The sequence below is a fragment of the Coturnix japonica genome, chromosome 19, assembly GCF_054131305.1.
Source record: "Coturnix japonica strain WE chromosome 19, WE-NBRP24, whole genome shotgun sequence".
Classification (NCBI taxonomy): domain Eukaryota; kingdom Metazoa; phylum Chordata; class Aves; order Galliformes; family Phasianidae; genus Coturnix; species Coturnix japonica.
In genome coordinates, this window is record NC_140681.1 from 10,803,193 (window position 1) to 10,829,580 (window position 26,388).

General features: G+C 52.6%; 3 protein-coding genes across 5 annotated transcripts; all 3 read right to left on the reverse strand.

Annotated features, from left to right (window-relative positions):
• Positions 1 to 2,018: 2,018 nt before the first annotated feature.
• On the reverse strand, positions 2,019 to 15,299 carry TM9SF4 (transmembrane 9 superfamily member 4). Its single transcript, XM_015881780.3, has 18 exons — positions 15,266 to 15,299; positions 11,802 to 11,915; positions 10,655 to 10,754; positions 10,380 to 10,548; positions 10,170 to 10,299; positions 9,212 to 9,335; positions 8,939 to 9,057; positions 8,630 to 8,741; positions 8,097 to 8,167; positions 7,410 to 7,542; positions 6,901 to 6,982; positions 6,704 to 6,779; positions 6,433 to 6,516; positions 6,062 to 6,237; positions 5,692 to 5,755; positions 5,133 to 5,252; positions 4,507 to 4,596; positions 2,019 to 4,137 (listed from the first exon to the last, which is right to left on the reverse strand). The coding sequence occupies exons 1-18, from the start codon at positions 15,278 to 15,280 to the stop codon at positions 3,988 to 3,990; spliced, it is 1,929 nt and encodes a 642-aa protein (XP_015737266.2). The 5' UTR covers positions 15,281 to 15,299; the 3' UTR covers positions 2,019 to 3,987.
• An 81-nt stretch (positions 15,300 to 15,380) lies between these two features.
• On the reverse strand, positions 15,381 to 21,595 carry HCK (HCK proto-oncogene, Src family tyrosine kinase). Of its 2 annotated transcripts, none has more exons than XR_014935999.1 (12): positions 21,359 to 21,595; positions 21,037 to 21,076; positions 20,798 to 20,897; positions 20,615 to 20,713; positions 20,361 to 20,464; positions 19,906 to 20,055; positions 19,496 to 19,648; positions 19,226 to 19,408; positions 18,993 to 19,069; positions 17,024 to 17,160; positions 16,611 to 16,742; positions 15,381 to 15,987 (listed from the first exon to the last, which is right to left on the reverse strand). XR_014935999.1 is itself a non-coding variant. In XM_085520427.1 (12 exons), the coding sequence occupies exons 1-12, from the start codon at positions 21,446 to 21,448 to the stop codon at positions 15,785 to 15,787; spliced, it is 1,485 nt and encodes a 494-aa protein (XP_085376553.1). In that variant the 5' UTR covers positions 21,449 to 21,595; the 3' UTR covers positions 15,381 to 15,784. The 2 variants fall into 2 exon arrangements, 1 of the variants encoding a protein (XP_085376553.1); XM_085520427.1 differs by having other exon boundaries at positions 17,007 to 17,160.
• Positions 21,596 to 22,915: 1,320 nt separating this feature from the next.
• Positions 22,916 to 26,320, reverse strand: CCM2L (CCM2 like scaffold protein). 2 transcript variants are annotated; one of them, XM_015881782.3, is made up of 10 exons: positions 26,120 to 26,320; positions 25,797 to 25,964; positions 25,540 to 25,623; positions 25,270 to 25,453; positions 24,387 to 24,835; positions 24,172 to 24,307; positions 23,992 to 24,055; positions 23,730 to 23,880; positions 23,514 to 23,652; positions 22,916 to 23,339 (listed from the first exon to the last, which is right to left on the reverse strand). In XM_015881782.3, exons 1-10 carry the CDS (start codon positions 26,147 to 26,149, stop codon positions 23,065 to 23,067), a joined length of 1,680 nt encoding a protein of 559 aa, XP_015737268.2. In that variant the 5' UTR covers positions 26,150 to 26,320; the 3' UTR covers positions 22,916 to 23,064. The 2 variants fall into 2 exon arrangements, with proteins under 2 accessions (XP_015737268.2, XP_015737269.2); XM_015881783.3 differs by having other exon boundaries at positions 23,730 to 23,877; positions 26,120 to 26,251.
• Positions 26,321 to 26,388: the final 68 nt, after the last annotated feature.

The following is a 26,388-nucleotide window of genomic DNA, read 5'->3' on the forward strand; positions in this document are numbered from 1 at the left end:
TTTTTAGAAAGTTTGTTTTGTAATATTTGTACTGGTGTTTTACTTGAACGAGGATATTCAACAACAGTGACAAGAAAAAGTAGAGATCTCTGCCCTCGAGGTGGGCGCAGAGGAAACCTGTGGAAGCTGTGAAGATCCCCATTGGGAAGCAGTCGTGCTTCAAAAGTGCTGCAAAACCACAAGGAGAATCCCAGCACCAGGGAGGATCACCACATCTGGGATTACCTGCAGCCCAAGTTCTGCTCATCGGAGGCTCAGCAGATGGAGGGCAGAGCACGATCTGGAGCTCACCAACATCCCACTCTGGTTGGGATTCCCTTGGATTCCAGCTAATGGCAGCTAAAGGCAGGGATGCCCCATCACTGTGCTGCAGTTCCTCTTCTCTGGTGCTGCATCTCCCCACTTCTGCCCAAGCCAGAAGCTTCCCATGGGTACAGCCTGATGTTTTTCTATAAAGAAACTTACTAGCACTTTTATACACAGCAAATAACCTCTTTTAATGGAGTATTTTGAGGGGCTATAAACAAGGTTTTTTTAATTGTAAAGAACTAAATCAAAATGAAGTGCCATTAGGAAACGTACAGGTCAGAATTAAAATCAGCGCTTTCATCGTATTGCAAAATGAAGTTCAAATTGAGAGCTTTGGTTTTTTTTCTTTCAATAAGGAAGTTGTTTATTAAAAGCATTTGGATCATGCAGCTCGGGTACTGTCATGGAGGGGGATGGGGATTGGGTTGGTCTGGTGCATTAAGGCAAGGCAGAGATCCAGTTTCCTACACAAACACACAGGCTTTGACATTTCTTTCAGTCACAGAATGAGACCCAATGAAGGACGCAGTGGGACAGCCAGTATCATCCTCCTGCACTAAGGACAAAGCCATTTGTTACACAGTGCTGGTCCCTTGGCTCCACAACAACTACCAGCCCACACAAAAGCATCACAAAGCACCCAGACATGCTCAGCTCCTCGGGATGGTGCTGAACCAGAACCAAACTTACAGCTCAAATCAGGAGCAGCTGTTAGCAGGAGCTGGGGTGGGACTTTGCCAGTGGGGGGCAGGATGCTGCCCTCAAGAATTGCTTCTCAGGATAAGGTGTAAAAGCCAACAGCTGTTTTCAATGCCCAGACACTTTTCTGGGTCTGATCTCGTTCTCATCCCTATCACAGAAGGGTGAGATGTGCCCATTGCCCCCCTCAGCAATCACCTCCCCTCTAACACTGAACACAATGGAGATAGCTAGCACCACTTCTGCATCCTGCTCAGAAGCACAAGCATCAGGCTCAGAACAGATTGTCCTGGTGGTGGAGCTGCAGCCTCCCTTCACCCTTTGAAAATTGACTATGCCAATGACTTTTTGGGTTTTGATTTTAAAAATGCAAGTATTTCCCACGCTGATCTTAGCAGCTGATCAGCATCAGACATTCAGCAGCCACTGATGCCAACAAGCCCATAACCCGCTGCTCACATGCATCGCTGTTGGGCAGAACACCCTGCAGCGATCTCACTGCCCCCTCCTTCACTGCCACCTTTGGAGGAACCTTGCTGCTCTTTTCCAACAGCAAAAACAGACAAGAAAAGGTAAAGACATCGAGCTGAAAACTAACAGCAAAGCCCACCTTCCAGCAGCACCCACACACCACAGCACGAGCAGAGGCGGAGGCAGCTCCCTGCCTGCTGCCATGCAGCCCCTTTGCAGGCACAGTGCTCTCACCATCAGCTGCACAAATCGCACCGACACAAGCAAATGGAGCTGGAAACCATCTGACAACGCAGCACATGACAGCTGTACCACAAAGAACAAGTCAGAACACCTTGGCCAGTGGCAGCTTCAGGGCAACGTGCAGGATTTGCAGTGCTGGGAGGAACCTCGCTGCTCCATTAGGTTCTGGAGGAGAGATAGAAGAAACCAGTACCCCAAGGTCTGCTAATGAGAAAGGCATTCAAAGAGCACAGGGGTGTCTGGACAGGCAGAGTGCAATGGAAAAAAAATCAAAGAGGTGGCTTAGGAGAACCCAGAACAGGACAACGGCAGATTTATTTACAGTAGGACACAAAGAATACATACATTAATTAAAAATTACAAATACAGAGAAAACGCTTAGGGGAAAGGACAGAAATCAATGCTGGCTGAGCATCCCCACCGGAGCGGGGATAGCAAAATAAACCCAAAATCTCAGAGAAAGATCTTGAATCAGAAGTGCTGCAGGGCTCACAGGACAGCTGGCTTGTGTCCCCTGCTCTCTTTTCCCATCCTTGATCCCTGGCTGGGCAGACTTTGGTGTGGTGGGGGGCTGAGGAGGAGTCAGAGAGGCTGGAAGCTCCCTGTGGGGAGCAAGGCCATCGCTAAGAGCCACGGGTCCTTGTGTGGACCTGATGGAAACCCTTAGGGCAGTCTAAGTTAAGGAAAGGAAACCCAAAGCCCTCAAGTGTCTGCAGTGGTGCTGGTTAACAGGGAGGGCTTGGGACAGCTCTGGATTGGCATAGCATCACCTGGGGCAACTGGTCAGTTGGAGACGTCACTTCTTGCTACACGAAGAAGCAAAAGGGAAATTTCCATAGCTCTCATGGGAAAAAAAAATCAAACCGAAACAATACCACCATCACCTCCATCCCCATAGCCCTGACTGAATCCAGCTACTCTGGGGATGGAGGGAGCCTTCACTGCAACGTGGAAGCTTTTTACCAGTAAACATTGCTTAGATTATCAAAACAACATATTTAACCTCATTTAAAATGAGCTTCCCATGGGTTTAATCAGGCATCAAACCACAGAAAAAGAGGAGCCCATGGCAGAGAAGCCTGCACTGGCTGTCCCAAAGGGCTTAAACCATCCTGTAGAAAAGAGCAAAATACAGCTGAGGGAGTGCAAGCTTCTGTTCCCTGGAGGTAGAGAATCTAAGAGAGGAGAGCAGCAAGAGCAGCTGGAATGCAGGGCAGGTAGTGAGACAGCTGCTTCTGGCAATGGGAGAGCTCCTGGGGGCTGCTCCCCGTCCCCAGCCCTTCTGCACAGCTACACACACCTTGCTGTATTCTGAGGCCCAACACTGTTTCAGATCACTTGGCACTAACACAGCAGCAGCACAGACCTCTCTCACTGGGCTCTGCATAACCCCACAGGGCTCCCGGGAAAGAAATCTGCCCATTTCCTCACATGGCTGGAGCAGAGTAGCTGCTGATGTACCAAACCTTTGCACATCCTGCTGCCAGCATGTCCTCGCACAGCCCAATCCCACAGCAGCACGCTCTGCTGCACCTTCTGGAAGAGGGGAACATCCCCTCCCAGCCCTTCCAGCAGATGCATCCCAAGCAGCCCACGCTGTCCAAAGGCCAGAAGCTGGGAGAAGCGATGCTGTCAGTTGAAGTTCTCCAGCTCTTGGGGTGAAATTGCACTTCCTGGGCTCTGAATGGCACCTCCATCCAATTGTAAACAAGCCGAAGCCAGAACTTGGTGATGAGAGCTGGGTGAGCTGGGTCAGCCTTCTGGGATCCTTTCGTTTTGCAAGTCAAGCTCCCTCTTCTGCACAGACACAAAGGCAGGAAGGAAACTCAGTCTGATACTTGTCCGAAGTCTCCCTGAATCCTAGAGCACCCCAGGGGCTGGATGAAAATGTTTTCACAAGTGTTTCCACTGCTGTCTTAAATCCATTCATCATCAACAGAAAAAAAAACCAAAAAGAATTAGCAAAAAAAGGGGTTTACTTATACAGAGGGATATTTCTTTGCTAAAAAACTCCCTCAAATCTCAAACAGGATAATAAAGTTAAAATGGAAGGTATCTACAAGACCCCTTTTCCCCCCAGAAGTAGCCCAGAATCCATGTACACTGTGCCAGAAGTTACATTCCAAAACGAGGAGTTATTTATTTCTCTTGTCTCTCTCCCATTGGATTTTGTTTCCACGAAAGCACTGGGAGAAAATGTCCTCCTCGCTGCCAGGAGGACACACGGATTGAGAAGTGTCTGTTTTCTGCTGGGTCTGTGCATCTTCAGTCTATTTTCACTGCGGCGTAGATCTTCCGGACAAACATGTAGGCTGCATAGAAGCCAATGGTGCCAGTGAGGAGCCAGAAGGACAGGACCATAAGGGTGGTGTAGCCGAAGTATAGTAAGGAGGGAATGAACTCGACAATGTCCAGCTAAAACAGAACAGGAGGGGAAAAAAAACCCAAGTGAAACCAAGTTCAGAGGTAACATAAGTGAACTTCCAAACCAGCCAACACCCTCCACAAGGGGGCATTCAACAAAGAAGAGGAAACCCTCTGCTCCATGCATTTCAGCTGAACAGAAAAGACATTCCCTTGGAGGGAGGGCACTGCAAGCAACTGATTGCTCCACACAGGTAACCCAGGCACTTAAACCTCCTGTCTGCTTTGGAGGTGTTAGTGCAGCTGGCAGGTCAGCTGCCTCGTGCTTGCATAGGGGCAGACTGGGTGGTCCCACTATTTCCTTTCCCAGACCCAACAATCTCCTCTAGAAAAGTGCCACTTAAAGAGGGACAACGATACCTTGTTCACAAAGTAGAAGACAGCGTAGATCAGCACATAGAAGGCAGATCCTCCAGACACCAGGAAGGTCCTCCACCACCAGCGGTAATCCTGCCAGGGTAAAAAGCCTCAGCATTATCCCACAGGGTTCCTTTGTCACCAGGGCCACTGGGTCAGGGGAAATGTAAACTTATGGGGACAGGGAGGATATCACTCATTTTCCTTGAAAGGAAAGCACAGTTTGAGCATGGGGAGCTACTCTGGCACAGAGGTATTTCCAAACAAAGGATGAAAAGCTGTCAGTGAAACAGAACCAGGTTAGTATCACAGCACTGGCTAGCAAAGAACATAGCTCAGCCTCCAGCCCTGTATTTCTCTTTGGATGGGATGAGATGAAACTCCTTTTTTGAGATGTCAGCTCAAAATATCCTGTTCTTAGCGGGATTTCTCGTATGAAACCACTGCCCCAATCCCATAGACATCAAATAGCTTCAGCTCTCCTTAAAGCACTAAAAGCCACCACAACCACACAGCTGGGCCACCCTAAGTTTCTGCTAAGCAGCAATAACACAACCTGTGCTGTTCCAGAAGCAATCGTGCACCCTGAGTTACTGCAAGTACAACAGAGGACATGGAGGAAATCTCACCTCAGCACAAAGCTGGAAGTACACCATGACAATGCTGATTTGGGAGCACGATACCACCAGGATTATAAACACCAGGAAGAGAAAACCAAAAAGGTAATAGAACTGGTTCTCCCAGATTGCCTGAAACAAAAACACAGCAGAAAATTGTTTCCATGCTACTGTAACCCATCAGTGAGTGTAAGGCCACCTTTGGCATCTCATTCTTCGCCATCACCTCCCTAGCAATGGCACAGCAACTTCCTCTGTGTCCACAGAAAGGTGAGAAATGAGCAACAAAGCCAGGATCTCTCCCTGACGTAGCGTTGCATCAAGTTTCATCTTCACCACCATCCTTCACATCTCTCAAGAAGGTTCTACAGACAACTCCGTGTGCTTTCAGCAAGAAGAGAGTCTGAAGAGATCCAGCTTACAGCTCTCCCTAAGGAAAATACTGAAATGGCCTGGAGGGAACCTGTCAGCCCTCAATAAGTACAGGAGAATGAGATCACTCCAGGCGGGTGCCCCCTCCCTTCAGCACAAGACAAGTCCCATTCAGAAACAAAGTGGGTTAAATGCTTACGCTGAAAATGAAGAACAGTTCGATGAACATGGCTCCGAAAGGCAAAATACCAGCCATGAGAATCCTACAGAGAGAGAAAGGAGAGAGGAAAAACCTTAAGCAGCACAATACAACTGTCTGGCTGTCTTCTCTAAGCACCCAGAGCGCTCCTACCAAAAGCTCTACCGCTCCAGTGAGTGTTAGAATAAGTTTCATACAGTCAATGTCAAAACTTTTCCCATTGTTGAGCACATGAAACAGATCCAGATTTAATCTCTAATGCTGCATTACTAAAGAAAACGCACCTGTGATCTGCCCACATGCAGATGCCAGCAGAAAGGAGGCTAAGAGAACTATGGGGAAGGGGTTCAACTCACCACATGGCACTCACCCAACAAATTTGTTCATATACCACCTCTGCTCTGGGATCTGCCTGGGAATCTGATTGGTCCGTACAGGATTGTCATAGGGCTGTTTGCGAAATCCAAAGTAGTAGCCCAGGTAGACCAGGGGCAACGAGATCCCAAACCACATGCAGAGCAAGGCCACCATGGTAGGGAAAGGCACCTGGAATCACAGCAAGAGTTACAAACACAAGATCACCCTGGAGACTGAAGTCACTGGCCAGGTCAGCTTCAGCCAGCTACTGCACTGGCACGCACAGTTAGAAAGACAGTGTGAAAGCAGGAATCTCCTGACAGCACAGTCACACACTTCACACTCCAACAGGCTCCAGAGATGAAGAAGTCAGAAGTTACCTACCGCTCCAGAGGAGTGTTTTCCCCAGATGAAACAGTTCAGGACAAAGCAGATACCAAAGACGACACCTGGATACAAGGTAGCTGTCTGCAAGAGCAAGCATAAGTCAAGAGAACACACGTGGCTTATCAACCAGAGCCCACAGCTGGGATGAAGCATCCTGTTTGCTGCAGCACTAATACAGGGCAGGGGGGTGTGGGTAGGATCTCAGACAACCCATAGACCTTGCTATCATCAAACCTAGACAAGTAGCACGGAACACCAAGAGACTCACACAAAAGGCTCCCTTCTTCCATCGATGTCCTTTCAGAGTCCGGTACAAGCGGCCAGCAAAGAATCCACCAAAAACCCTGGACAGAAACAAACCAGTACAAAGGAAATGAGTTTTCATTGCTGTAAATAGGGTGGGAAGAAAAGGGGAGCAGGGAGGCGGGCAGGACAGCTCTGCTGCAAGAAGCAGTGGCCACCTACCCCATGAACATGAAGAGAAAGCAGGCAGTTGTCATCAGTGCACCCCGGCTAGAAGGCGACAGCATCCCCAGCATTGCAACAACTGTGGAAGAAAAAAGGACAGAGTTGAGTGGCTCTGATACACACGTGCTGTACTGCATCAGGAGGACAGCAGCCATCCCACATACAGAGCGCAGCTGCCTGGGATCACTGCCTCCATCACAGACCTCATTTCCTTCAAAGCTTAACATATCCACAGCTCCAGCACCGGCAGAGAGAGCCACAGCTTTGATCTCAAGCTGCAGACCATGTTTTAACCTCATCTTAGCCAGGTATTTGAGCAGGTGCAGCTCAGAATGCAAAGCACGTGTGCAAAAGCCTCTCAGCCCTCTATCAAACAGTGCAGGGTTGATCAAGGAAGCAGCCTTGCTATTTCCCCCAAGCTAATGTGAGCACTGATTGAAGTTGCAGTCTGGTGCATTGTTTCTCTTCTCATTACACAGCCACTCCAAGCAACACGTGCCACTTACAGATGACAATCAGGATCATACAGAAGAGCTGAATTCCAGAACCCAGGAGAGAGCTGAGGATCATAGGATACTGTGGAGGCCTGAAAACATCTCCATGCACAAGTTTCCAACCAGATTCCTCCATGGTATCTTCCTGCAGCAACAAGAAAAGAAAGTATTCAATTACAGCCCACCAGTGCAAATGAAGGTCCTATCATAGCCACCCCAATAGGTTGACTTCCTTATAGCCAGCTCTATAGAACTGTATTACTCTAGTTAAGAAATTTCTTTTCTCTTGGGCTTAAAGTGGTTAAGACCTAAACTGCCAGTGTCAAGGCACACGTTTACCAAACTGACAGCAGGCAGCACCTAGCTCTGAAAACATCTGAACTGGTAACTCTTATTGGATACAGGGTAGAAAAGGTGCCACAGAACAGTTTGGGTTGGGAGGACCTGTAAAGATCTCCTCACCTCCCTCCCCCTCCCACCATCACAGGTAGGGACATCTTTCACTAGACTGGGTTGTTCAGTGCTCTCTGTCCAGGTGGCTTCAAACGCTTCCAGTGATGGTGACAGCACATAACAGAACTGCACTTCCCATCTTCAGAGGAAAAAGGTAACTACATCCACGTCTTCGAACCAGATTCCTGCTGATCTGTGCCCCCCTCCCTCTCTCCCTGATCCCAGCCCCAAGAATAAATGTCATACAATGTCATCTTCCTTGTTGTAGTTGGCTATGTCCTTCCGGAGGGTGCGAATGATGATCATGCTGAGAATACCTGAAAACAAATACAGTTTAGCTCAGGGGCTCCTGTGTGGCCCTGTGGCCGCACAGCATGAGAGCAGCATTGATCCCACCAACACAGACAGATCTGACTAGGAGAGAAAGCCTTGAGTCATGACTTTTCTCCCCCAGCCTACAGCAAAACCAGAAACAAAACCCCAGGGAGCAGAAAGGCGGCTATTCCAGCACAAACAGGGCACTGTGGTTTTTCTTTTGTTGTTTTTTTTTTCTTTAAACCACACTCATTCTACTATCTCAGCTGCCCTCGTCAGAGAGCAGACCCTGATAGAATGCTGCCCAAACCAGGAGGATTTAAGTGTGCTAATGTCTATTTCCTGCCCCTTCTGATCAGGCTTAGACATAAACAGTCCTCCCCAGGCTACCTGCTGTTGAGGATTAAAGAAAACTCCCTGCACATACATGGTAACACCGCCTTCACCCCACACATCTCACTCACCTGAAAGGAAAAAGACGACCACAACTGAGTTAATGATAGAAAACCAATGGATCTGCACATCACTCATGGTCAGGTAGGTGTCCCAGCGGGATGCCCATTTAATGTCACTTTCCTGAAAGAACAGCAATACGTGACCAGACGCCCTTCAGACACCCCAGAAACACCACTGCCCCATGTCTTCTCACAGCAGCACATTCCCAGTGTCTTCCACGACACCCATGTTGTGGCACACTCAGAGTGCTAACTGCTAACAAGTCAGTGCTGGGTAGGGGTGCCCAGCTACCAGCCAGCTTCCAGCTTCTCCCTCACCTCCCAGTGGACGGAATAGGTGAACAGCAACTGGTTCTCCTTGGTGGGGTCTATTTCCTGAGGGGCAGAGCCTGTTGCTTCAGGCAGGGTGCACATACCCTTCTCATCAGCCTTCAAGTCTGTAAAAGAATATATGGTATGCACTAGGTCACCCTCCCATCCAAAGCACCGTATCTCCACTGATCATCCTGGCCCCACATTCAAGGAACTGTGCTGCTATTACTCCAAATACCACAGGGGAATCCCTTCTTCCCCTCCCTCAAAGTCTCCCACCTTCTAGTTTAATGCTTTGGGGAATCACTTCAAAGCGCACGACTCTGTAGGTGGGCTCCTGGTTTTCTTCCACGTCCTCTCTGTGGTAGTAAAGGATGAAGGAGAGGTGGTTGTGCAGGTAGAACTACAACAGATTGACAGTAAATAAAACGTCAGCAACCCAAAGAAAGAATAAGCAAATTTCAGAAGCATGTGGAAAAAGCTAAGAAAGAAAACTAAAGACTCCAGATGTTCCCAGATACATTGTGCTACAGCTCAAGATCAAACTAACACTTTCCAAGGCCAAAAGAACAAGAGGAGAAATCAAGTTTTGAAAAGGTGACAACTCAATGACTCCAAGCATCAGTGACAATGTTCCAGCTTATTTCTGGCCAAGACAATATGTTAGATTCAGATATATCTCAGCTGTGCATTCAGTGAAAACTTCAGTAGCAAAAGAGCCACAGAATTGATGTTGGAAGGACTTCAGTAGCCACAGCCTTGAGTTTTCTGCTTCCTTTCTCTATCAGATAAACATTAATTAGTCTGTGGCTGCTCACAGCTGTCCTAAGCTTGCACTTTCAATAGGCTCTGATATCACCTACCACAGGAACAAAGTACAGCGACATTAAGCAGGCACAGCAGGTTTGAGCTTACGCTCAAGTAATAGAGCTGTGTGTGCAGCTGATCACTGACTGTGCTGAACAGATGCATCTGTTAAGTCAAAGAGCTGATCTTCAGAGCACGCAATCAAAGAAAATACCTGCAGGAGTCCACATGCTCAATTTCCATTTGCAGGCTTGGGAAGCTGCTCCTAGATGCCTACAAATAGGAAGCAGCTCTGTTTTGTGAAGTTTGCCAGTGCCTTTATTTTCTTTCCAATATCTCATAGCCTTTCCTAACCCCTAACTATGTTTCTTTCACAGAAAGACACCCACAGCTCCTCCAGACACCCTCAGACAACATCCAGATTCTCTACCTTGTTCCCATCCAAAAACCCGAGCCTGTATCCATGCTCGAACTGCACATCCTTCTCCTTCTTCTTTTCCTCTTCCTCGCGATTGGAATAAAACTCCAGCCTTGTTGCCACAGGTAGGTTGTCAGCAATGCTGAAAATACAGATTTCAGATCAAACTTGTCCACAGCATAGAATCCCCACTGACACAAACCCGTGTTTGAGATGACTCACAGGTGGACATAGTAATCTTCCCTTATCCGCTCAGCCACCAGCTTGCTCTGCTCCACCGTCAGCGTGACCGGCTTGTTGGGAAAGTTGCACAGAACTTCACATTTCTTCTCTACGTTCATGAAAACCTGGAAAGGTGTGTTTACAATTCGATCCCCTCGGAGAACCTCACCTGGAAAACAGGGAAATAAGGGCAGGTTGAAGACTGGTACTGCCCCACATTCGCAGTGCACTGTACAGCTGGAGTGATGAGAGCCTTCTCATGAGCAGATACCTACCAAGATTCTCAGCTTTGTATGTTATCTCGGTGGGCTGGCAGAAGGGCAATGAGTAATACTCATACGGTAGCTGGGTTCGTGAGCTGGTGAGCTTCACAGCCTGGAGGAAGAAAGGAAGAATTATCCCTGTGACAGAACCCACTTTCTTACCCTCCTGACATCAGCCAGAAGCTGAAGTTCCCTTCAAGAAACATCCCATACAGCTCACTCTTGGAAGCTGTAAGAACAGACAGAAGGCCCTTGCAGAGCTCCAGCTTTCTTTCCTTCTGCACAGTTCCAAGCTGTATATTCTCTACAACTTAGTAGCATTTAATTCGCAGAGAAAGCCTTGAAGAAAGGAGCACGGTGGATTGGTTTCACAGCTTTATGGCTCAGTAAAGTCCCACAGAACAGAAACGAGCTTCAAAGAAATTCAAGGGTCAAATTTCATGTGCGACTGCAGATATTTCCTTTAAAAAAATAATAGAAATAAAACCCATGTCACGCTGGACCTAGAGGTTTGGCTTCTGGAAACACGAAGAGTTGAGCAACTTTTGTCTTTGGAAGCCACCAGATTGGGAAGACGAAGGACAGTGACAAAAGCCAAAGGTTTTTGGAGAGTTCTCACAAATCACACCGCACAGGGGAAGTGCAGAGACACTGCAATAGCCAGGGCCACAGTTGCTCATAAAAACAGGAGTGTTTTGTAATGCAGCCAAGCTCATTTATTGGAAGGGCGCTGGCAAACACGCTGACTTGCCTTATCACTTGAGGAAGCATTTGGCTCATGTAATCCCTTTGAGAACAACCATTCCAATACCTCCTCCTTCCAGGAAGCTTACAGTAGCCACAGGCAAATCTCATTTGCTTAAAAATAGCCCAGACTGCAGCCATAGAGCAAGTTGTGCTGTGGGAGCCTCAAACCTCAGCATCCCCAGGGGTGCTGGATTTTGCTGAGACAGAGGCCACAGCTTTAGAAAAATAAATGAAAAGGGCTATAAATTGCTCATGCTTGAAAACAAGGCCTGGCTTCCTCCTGTATGGCAGAAGCTGTTCCAGCAGCAGCAGCACTGCACAGGAACAGCTCTTCAGCAAACTGGGGCTGTAAGATCCACCACACTCAAGAACAAACGTCTGTACTTGGAAAGGGCTTATCATGGTTTTCTACCTTGATTTCTACAGGATCGTTCCAGTGGAAGTTGATAGGAGCCACACCAGGCACGTAGAAAGAATCTGTACCATGAAGCCACAACAGCAAGAGCAGCAAATACTTTAGCCTTTCCTGCAAAAAGATGAAATATTAAAATACAATACAAGCATCAGAATATCATTGGTGGAGGCCAACGCGACTGAAAGCACTTGTCCCAGACATTAAAATGAGAGTTGAACAATGAAACATGAGTTAATTCAGAAAAGCTGTTAACGTTTGCTCTCATTGAGCACCTTCAGCTCTCTGCTTCTTCACGTGCAATTAGGAGAGTGTTGGCTTTGCTCAGCTACAAGACAGCCATGTTTATCCATACTCTGCTTTGTATAGCGGGTTACCAGAGAACAGGCATTAACCCTGACGTGTATTCCATCAGCTCTGTGAGTCAGGAGCTGCCCTGCACCATTACCTGCTGCGCTCAGCATCACAGCTCACAGCACCCAAAGGGGCTGCTCACATCCCTGTTTCCTGTGCTTCACTAAGTTCTGCCTTCTGTGATCATGTAAAAGAAAGCTGTGACTCTGAGCCATCAGGAAGAGATGTCCCAGGCAGGTGAGCACCAGGGGCAATGCTGTGCTCCACAGCAGCCTGTCACCAAAGTGCCTGATATCCACTGCACAATATTACTTAGCAAAACATAAGCAAAATCAAAACCACATTCCTTGGTAATCCTTGCCATGACAGGCTTGCAAGATGAAAATAATAAGGACAGACCCTTGGAACGCACTCAGTAGACACACAAGCATGTAGAAGATGCATTGGTGATAATGCCTATGGCAAAAGTCAGGCTCTTGGATATGGATGATGATGACTGAGGTGGTACCAGGAAACAGAGAAGATGAGAGGGGGATTACAAAAACCACCACCAGGAAAAGTTATTTGGGCCGTGAAATGGGAACACCACTATGCAACAGGTGGGATGGAGCTTCAAAAGTGACACTGGAAGGAAATACATGTGATGCCTGAAGCCTTCCTCATCAGCTTTGTTGCCATATTCACTGATCAGCTTCCTCTCCTTCAGCTGAAGAGAAAAGCTTAGCAATACCAACACAGATACACAACAAAACATCTGCACAAGTCCTGGGCCTGGCCAGGCAATCTCTCATCTGCAAGATGCCCACAGGACAGAACACCACCTGGGCAAGACCAAAACGAGCATGACAGAACCCTGCTTATCACATCCCCTGGTGAGGACCACAGCACCATGCAAAGCACAGAGCCTTAGCAGGGACACAGACACTGAACTCAGCACCTGAAGCCTGTGGGACTCGTAATGAAAGAATCTGAAAAACATGACAATCCATTCCAATAATTAACCTTAGAGCGAGCCACTTAACTGTGAAAGTAAATTAACTGGAACCTTTCTTACAGCTGTCCTAACACTGCATTTCTTGTCCTATGCACAGCGTAACACTAAAATGTGATGGAAAGTACAGCGATAGTAGAGGGGGGGCAAAGTCTTTGGCTGCAGCAAATGAGGAAAAACCCAAACGCAGCAGCTGTGGATGCAGAAATGAAGGAAAGGAACTGCCTACACTCAGAAGGTCTCAGGTACACAGGGACCTCCAACAAGATCCCCTCACCTGCACTGCCAACGCTTAAATGAAGGCTGGAAGGGGTGGATCCTGGCTCCAGCCCTTCTGGTCACTCAGATGCATTACTTACACCTGAGCTGCCCTGGGTTGGCTCTGCCTTCCCACCAGGTGCTCCATCACTGCTTCAGGCCATGACTCAGCATCTCCAGCACACACAGCCACAAACAGAAGTTCACACAAAAACCCTCTCCAAGAAGGTACTCCTGGGTAACTATCACTGGGCTTAATATGTGCAAGCTATTCCAGGACAATGTTTCTTTGATTTATCTCACCTAGAAAGACCCGAACAACACTGCCTTTTTTTCCTGCAAATTCTCAAAAGAGTTTTGTAAGTATTGGTTCCCAGTTCAACCACATTTGTGAACGCGGTGCAGTATTTTCTTAAAGGGAAGAAAACAAAGTAGGAAACGAGAAAAGCAGGCAGCGTATGAATGAGATGATGGATATATGAAAAAGAAGGGCAGAAGATACATTGAACAGCAGAAATCAAGAGCTTCCAATCTTTACTTTTGAGGAAAGCCAAGGAGAGCAGCCTGTGCCATTTGTCCAACCATTTGTCCAGCCGGATGCACAAAGCTCTGATCCCAATGACCACATCATTCCAAAGTTTCTGTGACCACAACCGCTTAAAGCTCACACGGTGTCAAGGAAGGCAGAACACAATGCTCAAACATGCAGCAAGAAATAAACCCCCACAGACAACAGAGAGCACCTGGGCTCTCTCCACATGCACTCACTCACCAGAAAGCCACAGGATGAGCCCAGCATTACCAGCACCTGCTCACTGCCCTCCCTTGCTCATTGTGACCCTGACAACTGCTTGCACAAATTCATCCTTATCACGCTCCTGCCCAGCCCATGCTTGCACCCAGAGGAGTTATTGAAAGCCTTTAGGAAGGAGACAAGTGCTGCATTCACGTCGATCTCAGAGAGCCCCTTTGAGACCAGGAGAGTTGTCAGCAGCCTTTGCTGCCTTTCACAGAAGGAGGCTACAAAAAAATGCCCCATCCCTGGAGGGATCCAAGGCTGGGTTGGATGGGGCCCTGAGCAACACAATCCAGTGCTAGCAACCAGCCCAGGCAGAGGGTTGGAACTGAACGATCATTAAGTTCCCCTCCAACCTAAGCCATTCTAGGATACCCCCAAGAGAACCATCTCCAATGCTCCTCACTGCCTGGGAGGCAGCCAGCAGAGCACGGTGGTATTAAAGCCAAATGAATGACAGCCTCCACTTCCATACAGTGCCCACCTAAGAGCGGGTTCTGTACCAGCACACAGCCCCTATGCACAGCCCTGCTCCTGCACTGCTCCACCAGGGCACGGTCCTTCCATGCTGCTGGGGATGAAGGCTGCTGTCACGGATGACCGGTGCCTCACCGTATGTTTCCTCCTGCACACGGGGCCCTGACACTCACCCACATCAGTGGATTCCCCACCAGAAACAGCTCCGAGGACTTGAGGAGTAACTCAATCATTAAAATAGAACCATAATAATAAAGGAAAGAGAGAGAAAGGAAATGAAAGCACGCAGCCAGCACCAGCACTGGGGATGGTGCACACAACCGACCCGGGGCAGCTCGCTACCAGGACGGCACCGGACCGGAGCAGTGCAGCACCGGGCTCCGGTTCGGCCCGTGCCCTCCATAGCCGACACCGCCCCGCAGGGCCGCAGGGCCAGCCCGGGAGGCAGCGAGGCCGCAGCCGGACTCGGAGCACCATCCCCCGCCCGGACAGCGCACGAGGAGCCGTGAGACCACGGGCGGTACCGGTACAGCACCACGACCCGGACCCGCCGGACGGAACCAGCACCGCCGCCACCGCCGCACTCACCGCCACCGCCGCCATCTTGGATCCACGTGTCGGTACCGACGTCAGCGGAAGCGGCGCGTTATTGGCTGCCCCGGGTCGGTCCGGTGCGATAGAACCGGGCTGGTACCGTGCGGCATTGGGGTACCGTAATGATTTATTGAATGCAACAAGAAGCGTCTCAAAGCTGATATTACAGCCGGCCAACAGCGCTGTGTGTCCCCATGTGAGCCCAAAAGCAACCCTCCCTCTCTGCTTCTATCCTAAACGTCACGTCGTTAAATAATAAGAAACCAGAAGGATAAAATGAGTGTGTAAGGAACGGTCATTGCTTGTGCCAGCCTGGAGGAGCGGAACCTTGGCAGCCATGGGCCCAGGGGGGGCTCAGTGATCCCTATAGGTCCCTTCCACCCCCCATGTGGTTCCATGATGTTATTGAGGTCTAATCGGTCCCACCATGTGTGTATCCATCACGAGTGCCATGAGAGCTGCTCTATCTATGCCTGTTTCTGGTACTGCTCTATGCCTGTTTCTGGTACTGTTCTATGCCTGTTTCTGGTACTGGCCCTCCGTCGCAGTAAAGAAATCCTCCAGGATGCTCTGCATGTACTCAAAGGTGGGCCGATCCTCTGGTCTGGTCTTCCAGCATCTCATCATGACATCGTAGAGCTCCTCAGGACAGTTCTCTGTGCGGGGCATGCGGTAGCCGTGCTCCAATGCTCTGATCACCTCCACACTCGACATGCCTATAGAAGTAGGTTGGAACGTTGCAGGGGCTGGTATTGATTTAACAGGTAACAAACACACTAAACCCAACCCACACCCTTTGGGCAGCATCGACGTGGGGCAAAAGGAAAGGTTAGAGGAGCAGGGGAAGGGGAGATCCTGCTCCTCTTCAATGCCAGCGACTGTGATACCACAGCCCTGTTGCCTGCAGTTCTATACCCCCATGTGAGCACATCAGATGGGAGCTGTAATTGTTTTGTATGAGTTCCCAAGAAATAAAGGCTGCGTTTTTCCGTCTGCTGAGGCTGTAATGAGCCGTTCTTCCCAGCTTCACTGATAAAAACAAGTTAGTGTCAATGGCAGAGCTGGTCTCTCCCCCCACGACACTTTAAGCCACTCCTTAACCTTCATGGATGTGCTGTGGCAATGGTTTCTTTCCAGGTACGGTCATTTTCCAATGGAAAAAGGCAGCAGAGAAGCAATTCATGTACAATAAGTTGCACTTTGTAATGACAGTGATGCACAGTTTGAGCTTTCCCAAAAACACCTGGCCCAGCTATCAGCCCTGAACTGATGCTCTGCTTCCAAACAAGCTTTCCTGCAGGCAGCAGTAAAACAAGGTTAAGACATTTCACCTCTGTACCTGGGTATGGGATGCGCCCGTAGGTAACGATCTCAGTCAGGAGGATCCCAAAGGACCAGACATCAGATTTGATAGTGAATGATCCATAGTTGATTGCTTCTGGTGCAGTCCATTTAATGGGAAACTTGGCACCTGGACCGAGAGATCCGATGAGAAACACGAGCTAAAACCCAAACGCTGAGAATTTGGTAGTGAAATAAGGGGAACACGAATCAAACGGAACAGGAAGGTGCGGAGCGATGCAAATGAGAGAGGCTTCCACTCATCTGTTCACTGCGGTACATCCCTCCCTTGGTCCTTGCTGCCAAGGCAGCACATTGATGAGGGGCTCTAAGGGAATCCCACAGCCCTTCTCCATCCCAGGAAGGGGCCGGACTCCCACAGCAGCTCTCGTACCTTCCCGAGCTACGTACTCATTGTCTTCAATGATCCTGGCCAACCCAAAGTCTGCAATCTTGCACACCAGCATCGCTGACACGAGAATGTTGGCAGCTCTCAAGTCTCTGTGGATGTAGTTCCTCTTCTCGATAAAAGCCATTCCTTCTGCAACCTGCAACGAGCAGGAAGGTCTGTTTGAAATCACACAAAACCCATAGAAGTGACTGCTGCTAGGAATGGAAAAAGCTGAACCGCTTTTGGGAGCGCATGGGAAGCAGAGCAGGAGTGGGCTGAGCTGCAGCAGAGCATGGGACATCTATGGTGGAAAGGTGATCGAGGGCTGCATGGGAAGCTCTTGCAGTGTGGGGTTGTGAAAGAGGTTGGGGTGACCAAACACTGCTCATTTATGGCTGTGTGAGAACAGCAGCGAGAAACAGTGTCCGGGGAGCCGTCACGCTCAGGAGCAAATGGCTGGGGATGCCCACAGGCCAAAGTGTGGCAGCTGCATCCGTAGCCATGTAAATGTGTGGAGGAGTAAATCATTCCCCATTATGAGCAGACATGAGAACAGCCTCCAAACACATGAACAGCTGCTGGAGAGAAGCAGAGAGCTCCTCTGTGCTAAAGAGGCACCAAATGGAAAGGGTCTCTCTGGGGAGGATAAAAAGCCCTGAGATGGGTCTCTGGAGAGGACTGTGAAGTCAGCCTGGAGGCATTGCTGACCCCAGAGATGCCCCCAGCTCTTCTGAGCTCTCTATGCTCATTGACTGCACAGCTGTTGGCCCCTGAGCAGCACAGAGATGCACTGCCATGTGCACAACCCAAACAACTTCGTGCTGAATTAGCCCAAGCAGCATCTAGGAGGGGAAGGGGCCGGAGCAGCCGGAGGGGAAGCACTCCCCTCCCTGTTACACCACAGTAAGATGTACAAAATACAGAAGTAAGCAAGCACTGCAAGAGTGGAAGGGTTCTTTGCAGGGCCCCACGTGGCTTTACTGGCTGTGACTCAGCAGCATCTCCAGCCAGGAGCCCAGCTACTGCCTGCTCACTGCCCAGTGCTGCACAGAGCAGGACAGGCTCACAGGGATGCACTCTAGAACCAGCAACCTGCTCTGAGCTTCCAAAGTCTGGGCTCCAGTCTGAGCTTTTCTGTTGTTCAGGTTCCTCCATTCATCGAGGCACCAAACTTGGCTCCAACATTGGCTGTTGGCGCTGCAGAAGCAGCAGTACCAAGATGGTGTGTGCACAAATGGTTGCACACACAAAGCTGGGTGGGTAACAGCACACATGGCTGGACTCATATACTGAAAATATCCCTGCACCTCTTTTCATTGAGTCCCTCTTCTCTCCAGCTGCCTTCACACAGCCCAGGGCAACTCTTCGGCTGGAAGATGCATTTAAGCATAGCTTCTACCATGAACCTCCCTTAGGCATTGCTGCTCCACGGGGAGCTGTGTGCTTACAGCTGAGGCTGTGCCACTCAGAGCCAGTGCTTCCTGCAGAAAATACTGTGCAAAAATGAGCAAGAAAGAGCCAGCTCCAGCTCCTCACCCTACAGAGCTGCAACATGGGCCCCCAGGGCTGCAGACCCACAGGGCAGGAACTCAGGGCCACAACTGATGCAGGCTTCTGAGCACCAGCAGTGCCTGGGTTTGCAGCAATTAGTGGGTTAATGGGGAGGAATCGACTGCTTCTCCTTTTGTACACACTGCTCCCACAGTCTGCAGCACTACAAACCTCACTGCCCCATTCCTGCATCCCCTATTCTGTGAGTCCTCACCACTCACGGAGGTTCTGCAGCATTTTCCTGCGTTGGAAGCATGCTGCCAGTGCTCAGCCCTGGGCACCAAGCCTTGTGCTCTGCTCTACAGCTCCTTGGCAGGGAGGAAGGGCAAGTCCCCAAAGGGGACCCCAAAGCTGTCAGGGGATTTCATCCACACGAGCTCAGTTTTGCTTTGCTAGCACCGAGAACAGGAAGCTGAGGAAGATCTGTGTCCTGCTCACCTGTGCAGAGAAGTCGATCAGCTTTGGCAGTGTCTGCTTGTTGCCTTCCTCACTCTTCAGGAAATCCAGCAGGCTCCCTGAGGGCAGAGCACGGTGCTCAGCCTGGCTGCAGCCCAACAACATCCACACTCACCCACTGGTGGCACAGGTCCCCTCCTGTTCCTATCTCTCCCAGGGCTGCAGCCTCCCCAGCCCCCACCTCCTGCACCCCCACATCTCATTGCCAGCAGCACCTTTCTCCATGAACTCGGTGATGATGTATATGGGCTCCTCCCTGGTGACCACGGCGTGCAGCCTCACCAGCTTGTCGTGCTGCAGGCCCTTCATCAGATTCGCCTCCTCCAGGAAGGCACTCACTGACATGCTGCCGGGTTTCATTGTCTTCACAGCCACCTTGGTGTGCTTGTTGTACGTTGCTGCCAGGATACAAATCCCACTCATCATCACCCTTCCACCACCTCTCCAATCCCTCACCATTCCTTCTTCACCACCCTCACTCTCACCCATCCACACTTCTCCAAACTGCCCGGCTCCCAGCTTCTTCTCCAGCTTCAGTGACTCCCGAGGAATCTCCCAGGCATCTTTTTCCCAGGGCTTCTGTGGTTTGGGCACACTGCAGGGGTACGTGAGCCTCCGGCACAGCCCATCGCTCTGCCCTGCCAGAGAGCAGCAAGTGCAGTCAGCCAGGCTCCATGCTCTGTGGCTGTAGGGCATCAGTTTGTGTAGATAACCACTACTGCAGCATAGCACAGCTGAGCATTGCCGTGCAGCACAGCACAGCCAGGGCACAAGCATGGGGACAGGCATTTCCCAGGCCCTATGAGTATCTGGTGCCACCAACACCCTTGCCAGTAACGGTGGGGGAGACACCGAGTGGCCACAGTCTCAATAGGAGCAATGTACCAGAGCTCACCTTTGTAGTGCTCCACCAGCTCCTGCAGGGTGTCAAAGCTGCTGCGTGAGGAGATGTAGAAGCCACCGCTATCCAGTGTCCGGATCCTGTAGTGCTTGATGCTGCCTCCCTGCAGGCTGTCCCCATCCCGCACAGATAAGGAATAGCAACCTGTTCAGGGATGGACGAGCTGTGTCATGGGACAGCATCCCCTCAGCTCCTGGTTGAGCCACCAGCATGGCATCAACCCTGCCTGGCCCCAGCACAGACCCAGGCAGCAATGGCAGCCCCATGGGGGCACATCCCATCTCCTCATGGGGCTCAGGGCAGTATCATGGGCTCTTACAGGGATGCTTGCAGCAGGAGGATGGACCCCAGCCCCTGCCTGGCAGCAAAGCAAAGCCCTCAGGGTGCACTGAGCCTCTCTCAGGTGTACAGAAGGGAGGCCCTTCTGGGGCTGCCTCAGCCCTTGGTACCTTTGGTTGTCTCACTGTCCCGAATCATGAAAGAACCCAATGTGTTCCCAGGGCCGAGCAGCTGCCGCTCTGCATCCTTCCGGCTGATACCCTTGAAGAACCACCTGCAGCAGGAACAGAGCAAGCAACAACTGCTGCTAGGAGCCAGGAAGCCAAGGCTGGCACAGGCTGGGGCTGAGGACATTAATCCTGGCTTGATGGGAACATGGGGTATAACTGGAGATGACTGCAATGGGAACGTGTGGGGTGCTCACTCTTCTGCCTCCAGTGAGTTAGCTCGGGCAACGAAGTTGCTGGGGATGAAGCCCTTGAGCCCTGTCACCAGTGACCGTGCCCGCCACCACTCTCCCGACCTGAGGACACAGATGGCCATAGGTCAGCACAGGGCACTGCCAGCACCATGAGCCATAGGGACAGGTGGGGCAGGGAACACGTACTGCTCCAGGACCTGCAGCCGCTCTCCTTTCTGGAAGCTCAGGTCCCCAGAGTGCATCGCCTCGTAGTCATACAGTGCCAGCACCACGGTGTCACCTGAGCCTGCAGTAAGATTGGCTCCTGGGTGCTTGCCAGGGTCTCTGGGTCTCTGCCACCAGGAAGCACAGAGCCCCCACCCCATCGGGTTTGTTCCCAATGAGGATCCCACTGTGCTCCCCTCCCCATCATTGTGTGTACGCACCATCCGCCGGTGGGGGCTCAGGCACTCTGTGTTCATCATGCTGCAGATGGAATGACAAACAGGGGAGTGTCATGGTGGTACACAGTGGGACCTGGGGAGGGTCTTGGACACTTGTCCAGCTCCAGCTCACCTTGCACTGGCAGCGTCTCCTTCCTCAACACCTTCATTTCTCCCTGACTGCCCACATTCCTTTATTCTCATCAATGTGGGCTGGGATAGACCCTGCACTCTCATCTCATTGCCCACCCCAGCCCTATGTCTGCTGCCACCCAGGTTGCTCCATGCCCCCTGTGCCCCCCAGGACACCGTATCTCCTACTTACTTGCTTGCTGCCAGACGTGGGGTCCTTCTTTTCATGGCCTAACTGCATCTTCTCTTGGTCGCTATCTTCCTTTGACTTAACGCAACCCATCCTGTGTGTGTGTGTCAGGGGGGGAGAAGTGGGGCCGTTGCAACAGCACCAAAAGCCCCACACCCACAGCTCCCACTCCAGCACAGTCGGGTGCCCACAGCCCTATTCACACCAACAGATCAGGCTCCATAAAAGCAAAAGTCAGACTCTCCCCCAAAGGAAGGTCAGTAAGAACTGCAGCAATAGTACAGGGAAGCCCCCAAAAGGCACTTCCCTCTGTCTGACGGGGAAAGGAGAAGGATGCAGCAAAGGAGGAAGGAAAGGGCTGCGGTCCTGTGGGGGACATGCACAGCACCACCCCGGTCCCACAGCCTTCGAGAAACCATTGCTGCCACCTCCCAGCTGTGCCACCCTCACTCCAGAACCTTTGCCCACTGTGCTCTCCAGCACAGAGCAGATGTAGCTGAGCACCTCACAGTCACCAGCTCCCCAAGTCTTGGGGCACTGTCCCATGCAGTGACCTGGTAGCAATGAGTATCCCCTGGCGCACCACATGTTCTGCAGCTCCTGTGTCTGAGTCCAAGCGTGGGGACAGGATGGGACACCACAACATCACCTCCTCCCTCCCAGCACCCCAGGATCAACTTCAATGGCATTGCCCTCCTGCCATCCCCAGGCTTTGGTCCCCATCCTGATGCCACCACACCTAGCAGGGACAGGACAGGGGCCAGACCCAGCACAGGGCAGCTCTGCAGCGGCACTGCTGTCTCAGGCAGGGACAGTGTAGGGCAGCCCTTTACCAGGGGCTCTGATTCCCACCTGACCCCGCTGCCCTCAGGGCTCTTCTCTCACCTTGGCTGCTGTCACGGTGGCCCCGTCCCTGTCACAAAGCCAAATCCACTGCTGCTGCCACCGCATTGAGCTCGGTGGATTCTGCACCCCGTCCCGGTGTGGCCCCGCCCCACCCGGTATGGTTCCACCCCCCCTCCGGTACGACACTCCCTGTCCCATCCCGGTCCTCAGCACCGAGCAGCCCCGGTAGCCGTACAGCCATCCCCTCACCCACTGCAGGATGAATGCAGCACGGACGGGATGCAGGATGAGGCCAGAGCACTGTCACTTCCCACCCAGTTCTGTGCCCCCAGGAGGAGTAAAGAGGAAACCCGAGTGCCTCACTTGCATAAGGATTTGCATACATCATTTTTAGGGAAATAACTCGCTGTGGGCAGCCCTCACAGCCTGCACAGGTGCTGCCCCCTGCTTGGGGCTGCTCAGCCCAGGATCAGCCATCCCCACCACTCCCCATCCTGTAGGAAGGCAGGTGCATCACTGCAGTGCATCCAGGCCCCCCCCCCATCCCAGCACAGCTGTGCTGACCCCACTTTGCACTGAGAGCCCCATCCCATGCCTGCTTAGCACAGCACTGGGGTGGGTGGGTGGGTATCCCATCCGTGAACTTCTCCTGTGCCACAGCTCACCCCCTGCCCAACACATGCCCTTTGCATGGGGGAAGAACCTGCTTCAACCCCCATCTTACACATTTAATTGCAAGCTGCAAAAATTACAGCACTCAGCACTGCTGGTGGGGGGCTGCCCTGATCCAACACAGCCCTGAAATGCCATCAGCCCAGCCAAGAGCAGAGCCCTGGTCCTTTCCATGGTGACCTGTGCCTCCCTCACAGGTAGTTGTCCTCTTCCTCCTCCTCTTCCTCATCCCGTGCCAGTGCCTCGATGTCGTGTGTGATGTTGGTGATCATGCGGTTGAAGGACTCGGACTCAGAGCGCAGGGACCAGCTGTCGTAGCTGCGCACAGCTGAGGCCGACGTGTTGCTCATGCTGCGCTTGATGCGGCCGAAGCTGTCGGTGAGGATGCCGCCCTCGCGGATACCGATGCTCTCCAGGAAGGTCTCAAAGTACCCAATGTCTTGATCGGGGATGAAGGGCCTCATCCCTGCGACAGATGCCATGAGGTTTCATGGCGTGACTGCACCAACCCCATCTGTGTGCAATGGAGTCCCACCAACCCCTCAGTGCACACCCTCATCCCATCCCCAAGGACACATGGATGGTGTAGCACAGTGACAGACCCATTGGTCAGAGCCACTCCGACCCTTGGGGCACTCACCCAGCAGGAGGAACTTCCTCCGGTCCCCATAGAGGCGTAGGAGCTCTGCACAGTACTCCTGCACTGGTGTGCCCAGCCGGTACTCACGGAGCATCAGGGCAAACTGCTGGATCTCCTGGGGTGACAACTTGTTGCGCAGCTGGGGGGAAACAGGGATGGGTCAGGGCTGGGGGTGGTGGAGAGGAGTGGGATCCCCTACCTGCCCCTATCCCTCACCGTCACCATGTAGTCCTGCAGCTGCTCCAGCCCCACACTGCTCTGGTCGCTGCCACTGCAGGCAGTGGCCAAGCTGTGGTGGGACTGGTGGAAGGAGGGCGAGGATGTTCTGCTGTAATACGCCTCGAATGTCTCGTGGGAACCATTGCTGCTGGAGGATAGATAGGGAGTGGGACATCAGTGGGTGCTGGCACTGCTCATTCACTGCACCCACAGGGCAGGGCAGCGACAAAGTGCATCTGCCCTCGAGCCAGGAACTCACAATGAGCTGCAGCAGCTGTAGTCAGCATCGTAGCCATACGTCCCATCCGTGCGGCAGCTCTCACCTGGGGAAGGGAAAGCTGACTCTGAGAGCCAGGCTGGGAGCCCCCACGCTGTGCTCATGCCCTCCAGCCCCATGTCACCCCACTTGAGGCTCCCACACCCGCCTCCATCCACTCACTCCTGCTGGAGAGCCAGGGCCGTGTGGGTGTGGAGGTGTAGTGGTACCCGGCACGGTCCACGCACTCGATGCTCTGATCACCATAAATGATCTGGAAGACCTGGCAGATGAGCGCGCAAGACTCCTCGGCTGCATCCTGCAAAGAGAAGGAGGGACAGGGGGGGTGAGAACGTGCCGGGAAGGGAACCGAGTACCGGGAACCCACGGGTGCTCACCCTGTTGGGCACAGCGAGGATGACGAGGTTGGAATAGGCGTCGGGACACGGCTCCTGGGGGTCCAGCGGGTTGCCACCGGGATGCCGCCTCTCCCAGCTGCCGAAGCCGGTTCCGCGCTCCCAGCTTCCACCCGCCGTACCGATCCGCCGCCGCTCCCAGCTGCCGCCGCACGGCTGCCTCCGCTCCCAGCTGCCCGACGGCCGCCCGCGCTGCCTCCGCTCCCAGCTGCCGCCCCTCCGCCGCTCCAGGCTGCCGCCCTGCCGCCCCTCCTGCCCGCCCCGCGCCGCACGCCAGTCCAGGCTGCAGATGGTGTGTCGCCGCTCCATCGCACCTCCCAGCCGCCCCGACTCCGGCCAGGAGCTCCCTGAGCGCTTCTCAGCTGGGGGAACCTCCGGCACCGGGGCTGCTTCGGGGTGGGAGCCAGCGGGGACCGGGTCCACTCCCAGACCTGGAGGCAGCGAAGAGGGTCGGGGCGTCAGACTGGGAACTCCAGCTCCCAAACCTGCCCCATCCCACTGACTGGGGAGTAGGGGGCTTAGGGATGCACCCCATGCTCAGACTGGGGCTCAGCCCCCTCCCCAGGAGCCTAGTTGTGGCTCGCTGACTGAGCCCATGTTTGCTGAGCACCAGAGCTCCTGTTCCTTCATCTGGGCTGGATGCAGTGGGGCGGGGGGCACTTCCTGCATCCTTTCCTGCTGCCATTAAGTGCAGCCAGGGCTGTGGAAACAGCTGGGAGCTGTCTGCAGGAGCAACGGGAGCAGTGGGCAGCTGCTGCATGCGGTGGTGCACTGCAATAGGGCCAGAAGATGGGGCTGGCTCCTCCCCATAGCATGAGGATGCCAGGTGCCTGGGGCCAGCTGTATTGCAGTGGAGTGCCCGCACCTGTTTTGAGGATGAGGAGGTGCAGGGCGTCGTCACGCAGGTAGGAGGCTGCAGCGATCTCATGTGTGGGGATGCGCAGGATCAGCTCCTCGTCGTCACGCCAGGTGAGCAGCAGGCAGCGGGCAGACAGGCTCAGGATGCTGTCCTGCTCCGGGGTCGTCTGCAGGGGCAGCTCCTTCAGCTGCTGCAGGTAGAGAACACGCTGGGGTGTGGATGCCACTGTTGGGTAGCACTGTGGGCTGACAAATGGGGTGTTGGGTGCTCCCTTACCCTGGCGGTGTCCAGAAGCTGCAGCACCTCATCCCGGCTGGAGGGGTTCAGTGAGGCCGTAACCCAGGTCAGGTGGCCCAAAAACTGGGGGGACAAAGCCTGGTGTACTTTAGGGATAGAAAAATGGGCCCCCAGGATGCAAAGGGAACACAACGCAGGGCCATCGGGAGTACATCCACACCCCCCTGCGCTCCCTGTCTCTGGACAGAAGGGGGCCAGGAACACTCCCAGCCCCTGCAGGTAACCCCCCACTTTACCTTCACTTCCTTCTCCACGTAGTCGTGCAGCAGGATCTGGGGGTCGATCAGGTAGTCGGGGGGGTACAGCGGCACTGAGTGCAGCGGCCGCCGGTAGACACTGCTGCGGAGAGCTGCCCTCCGTGCAGCCTTGGGGAACACCAGGCGCCGGATGGGCGACACGAAGCCCTGTGGGGTGTGGGGACACATCAGTGCAGCTCCTCCCTGCTGGATCCCTCTGAAACCCGGGGAGCTCAGCCCCAGCACTGAGGGGATCCCCCATCTCCCACCTCCCATCCCAGCACCCCGAGACCCAAGGAGCCATGGCCCCGAAACGCACACACCTTCTTCCCTTTCTTGGCCTCGCAGTCCATGGCGCTGCCGCCGTCCTCTCTGTCCAACGCCTTTGTTGTTTTCCTGTCGGAAACTCCACCAGAATGGCTCGGATGTGAGTTCCTGCCCCTCTGCGGGTGCTGGGCTGGGACTGGGACTGACAGTGGGACTGGAGTTTGACTGGGCTGGGTCTGAGACCAGAACTGGTACGGGACTGGGGCTGAGCTGGGACTGGTGCTGGAACTGGGACTGAGACTGGGACTGGGTCAAGGACCAGAAC

Coding starts and splice junctions, on each gene's coding strand:
- TM9SF4 (XM_015881780.3), bottom strand. Junction 9,336..10,169: donor GGTTTTTGGATGGGAACAAG/GTAGAGAATCTG, acceptor AATCTGTTGTAG/TTCTACCTGCACAACCACCT. Junction 6,983..7,409: donor TATGATCCTGATTGTCATCT/GTAAGTGGCACG, acceptor TTTCTTCCACAG/TTGTTGCAATGCTGGGGATG.
- CCM2L (XM_015881782.3), bottom strand. CDS start 26,149: ATGGACTGCGAGGCCAAGAAAGGGAAGAAG. Junction 23,881..23,991: donor TACAGCTGCTGCAGCTCATT/GTGAGTTCCTGG, acceptor TCTATCCTCCAG/CAGCAATGGTTCCCACGAGA. Junction 23,653..23,729: donor TGCAGGACTACATGGTGACG/GTGAGGGATAGG, acceptor GTTTCCCCCCAG/CTGCGCAACAAGTTGTCACC.
- HCK (XM_085520427.1), bottom strand. CDS start 21,448: ATGGGTTGCGTTAAGTCAAAGGAAGATAGCGACCAAGAGAAGATGCAG. Junction 20,056..20,360: donor GGACAGTGAGACAACCAAAG/GTACCAAGGGCT, acceptor ATCCCTGAACAG/GTTGCTATTCCTTATCTGTG. Junction 19,649..19,905: donor GCTGGTGGAGCACTACAAAG/GTGAGCTCTGGT, acceptor GCTCTCTGGCAG/GGCAGAGCGATGGGCTGTGC.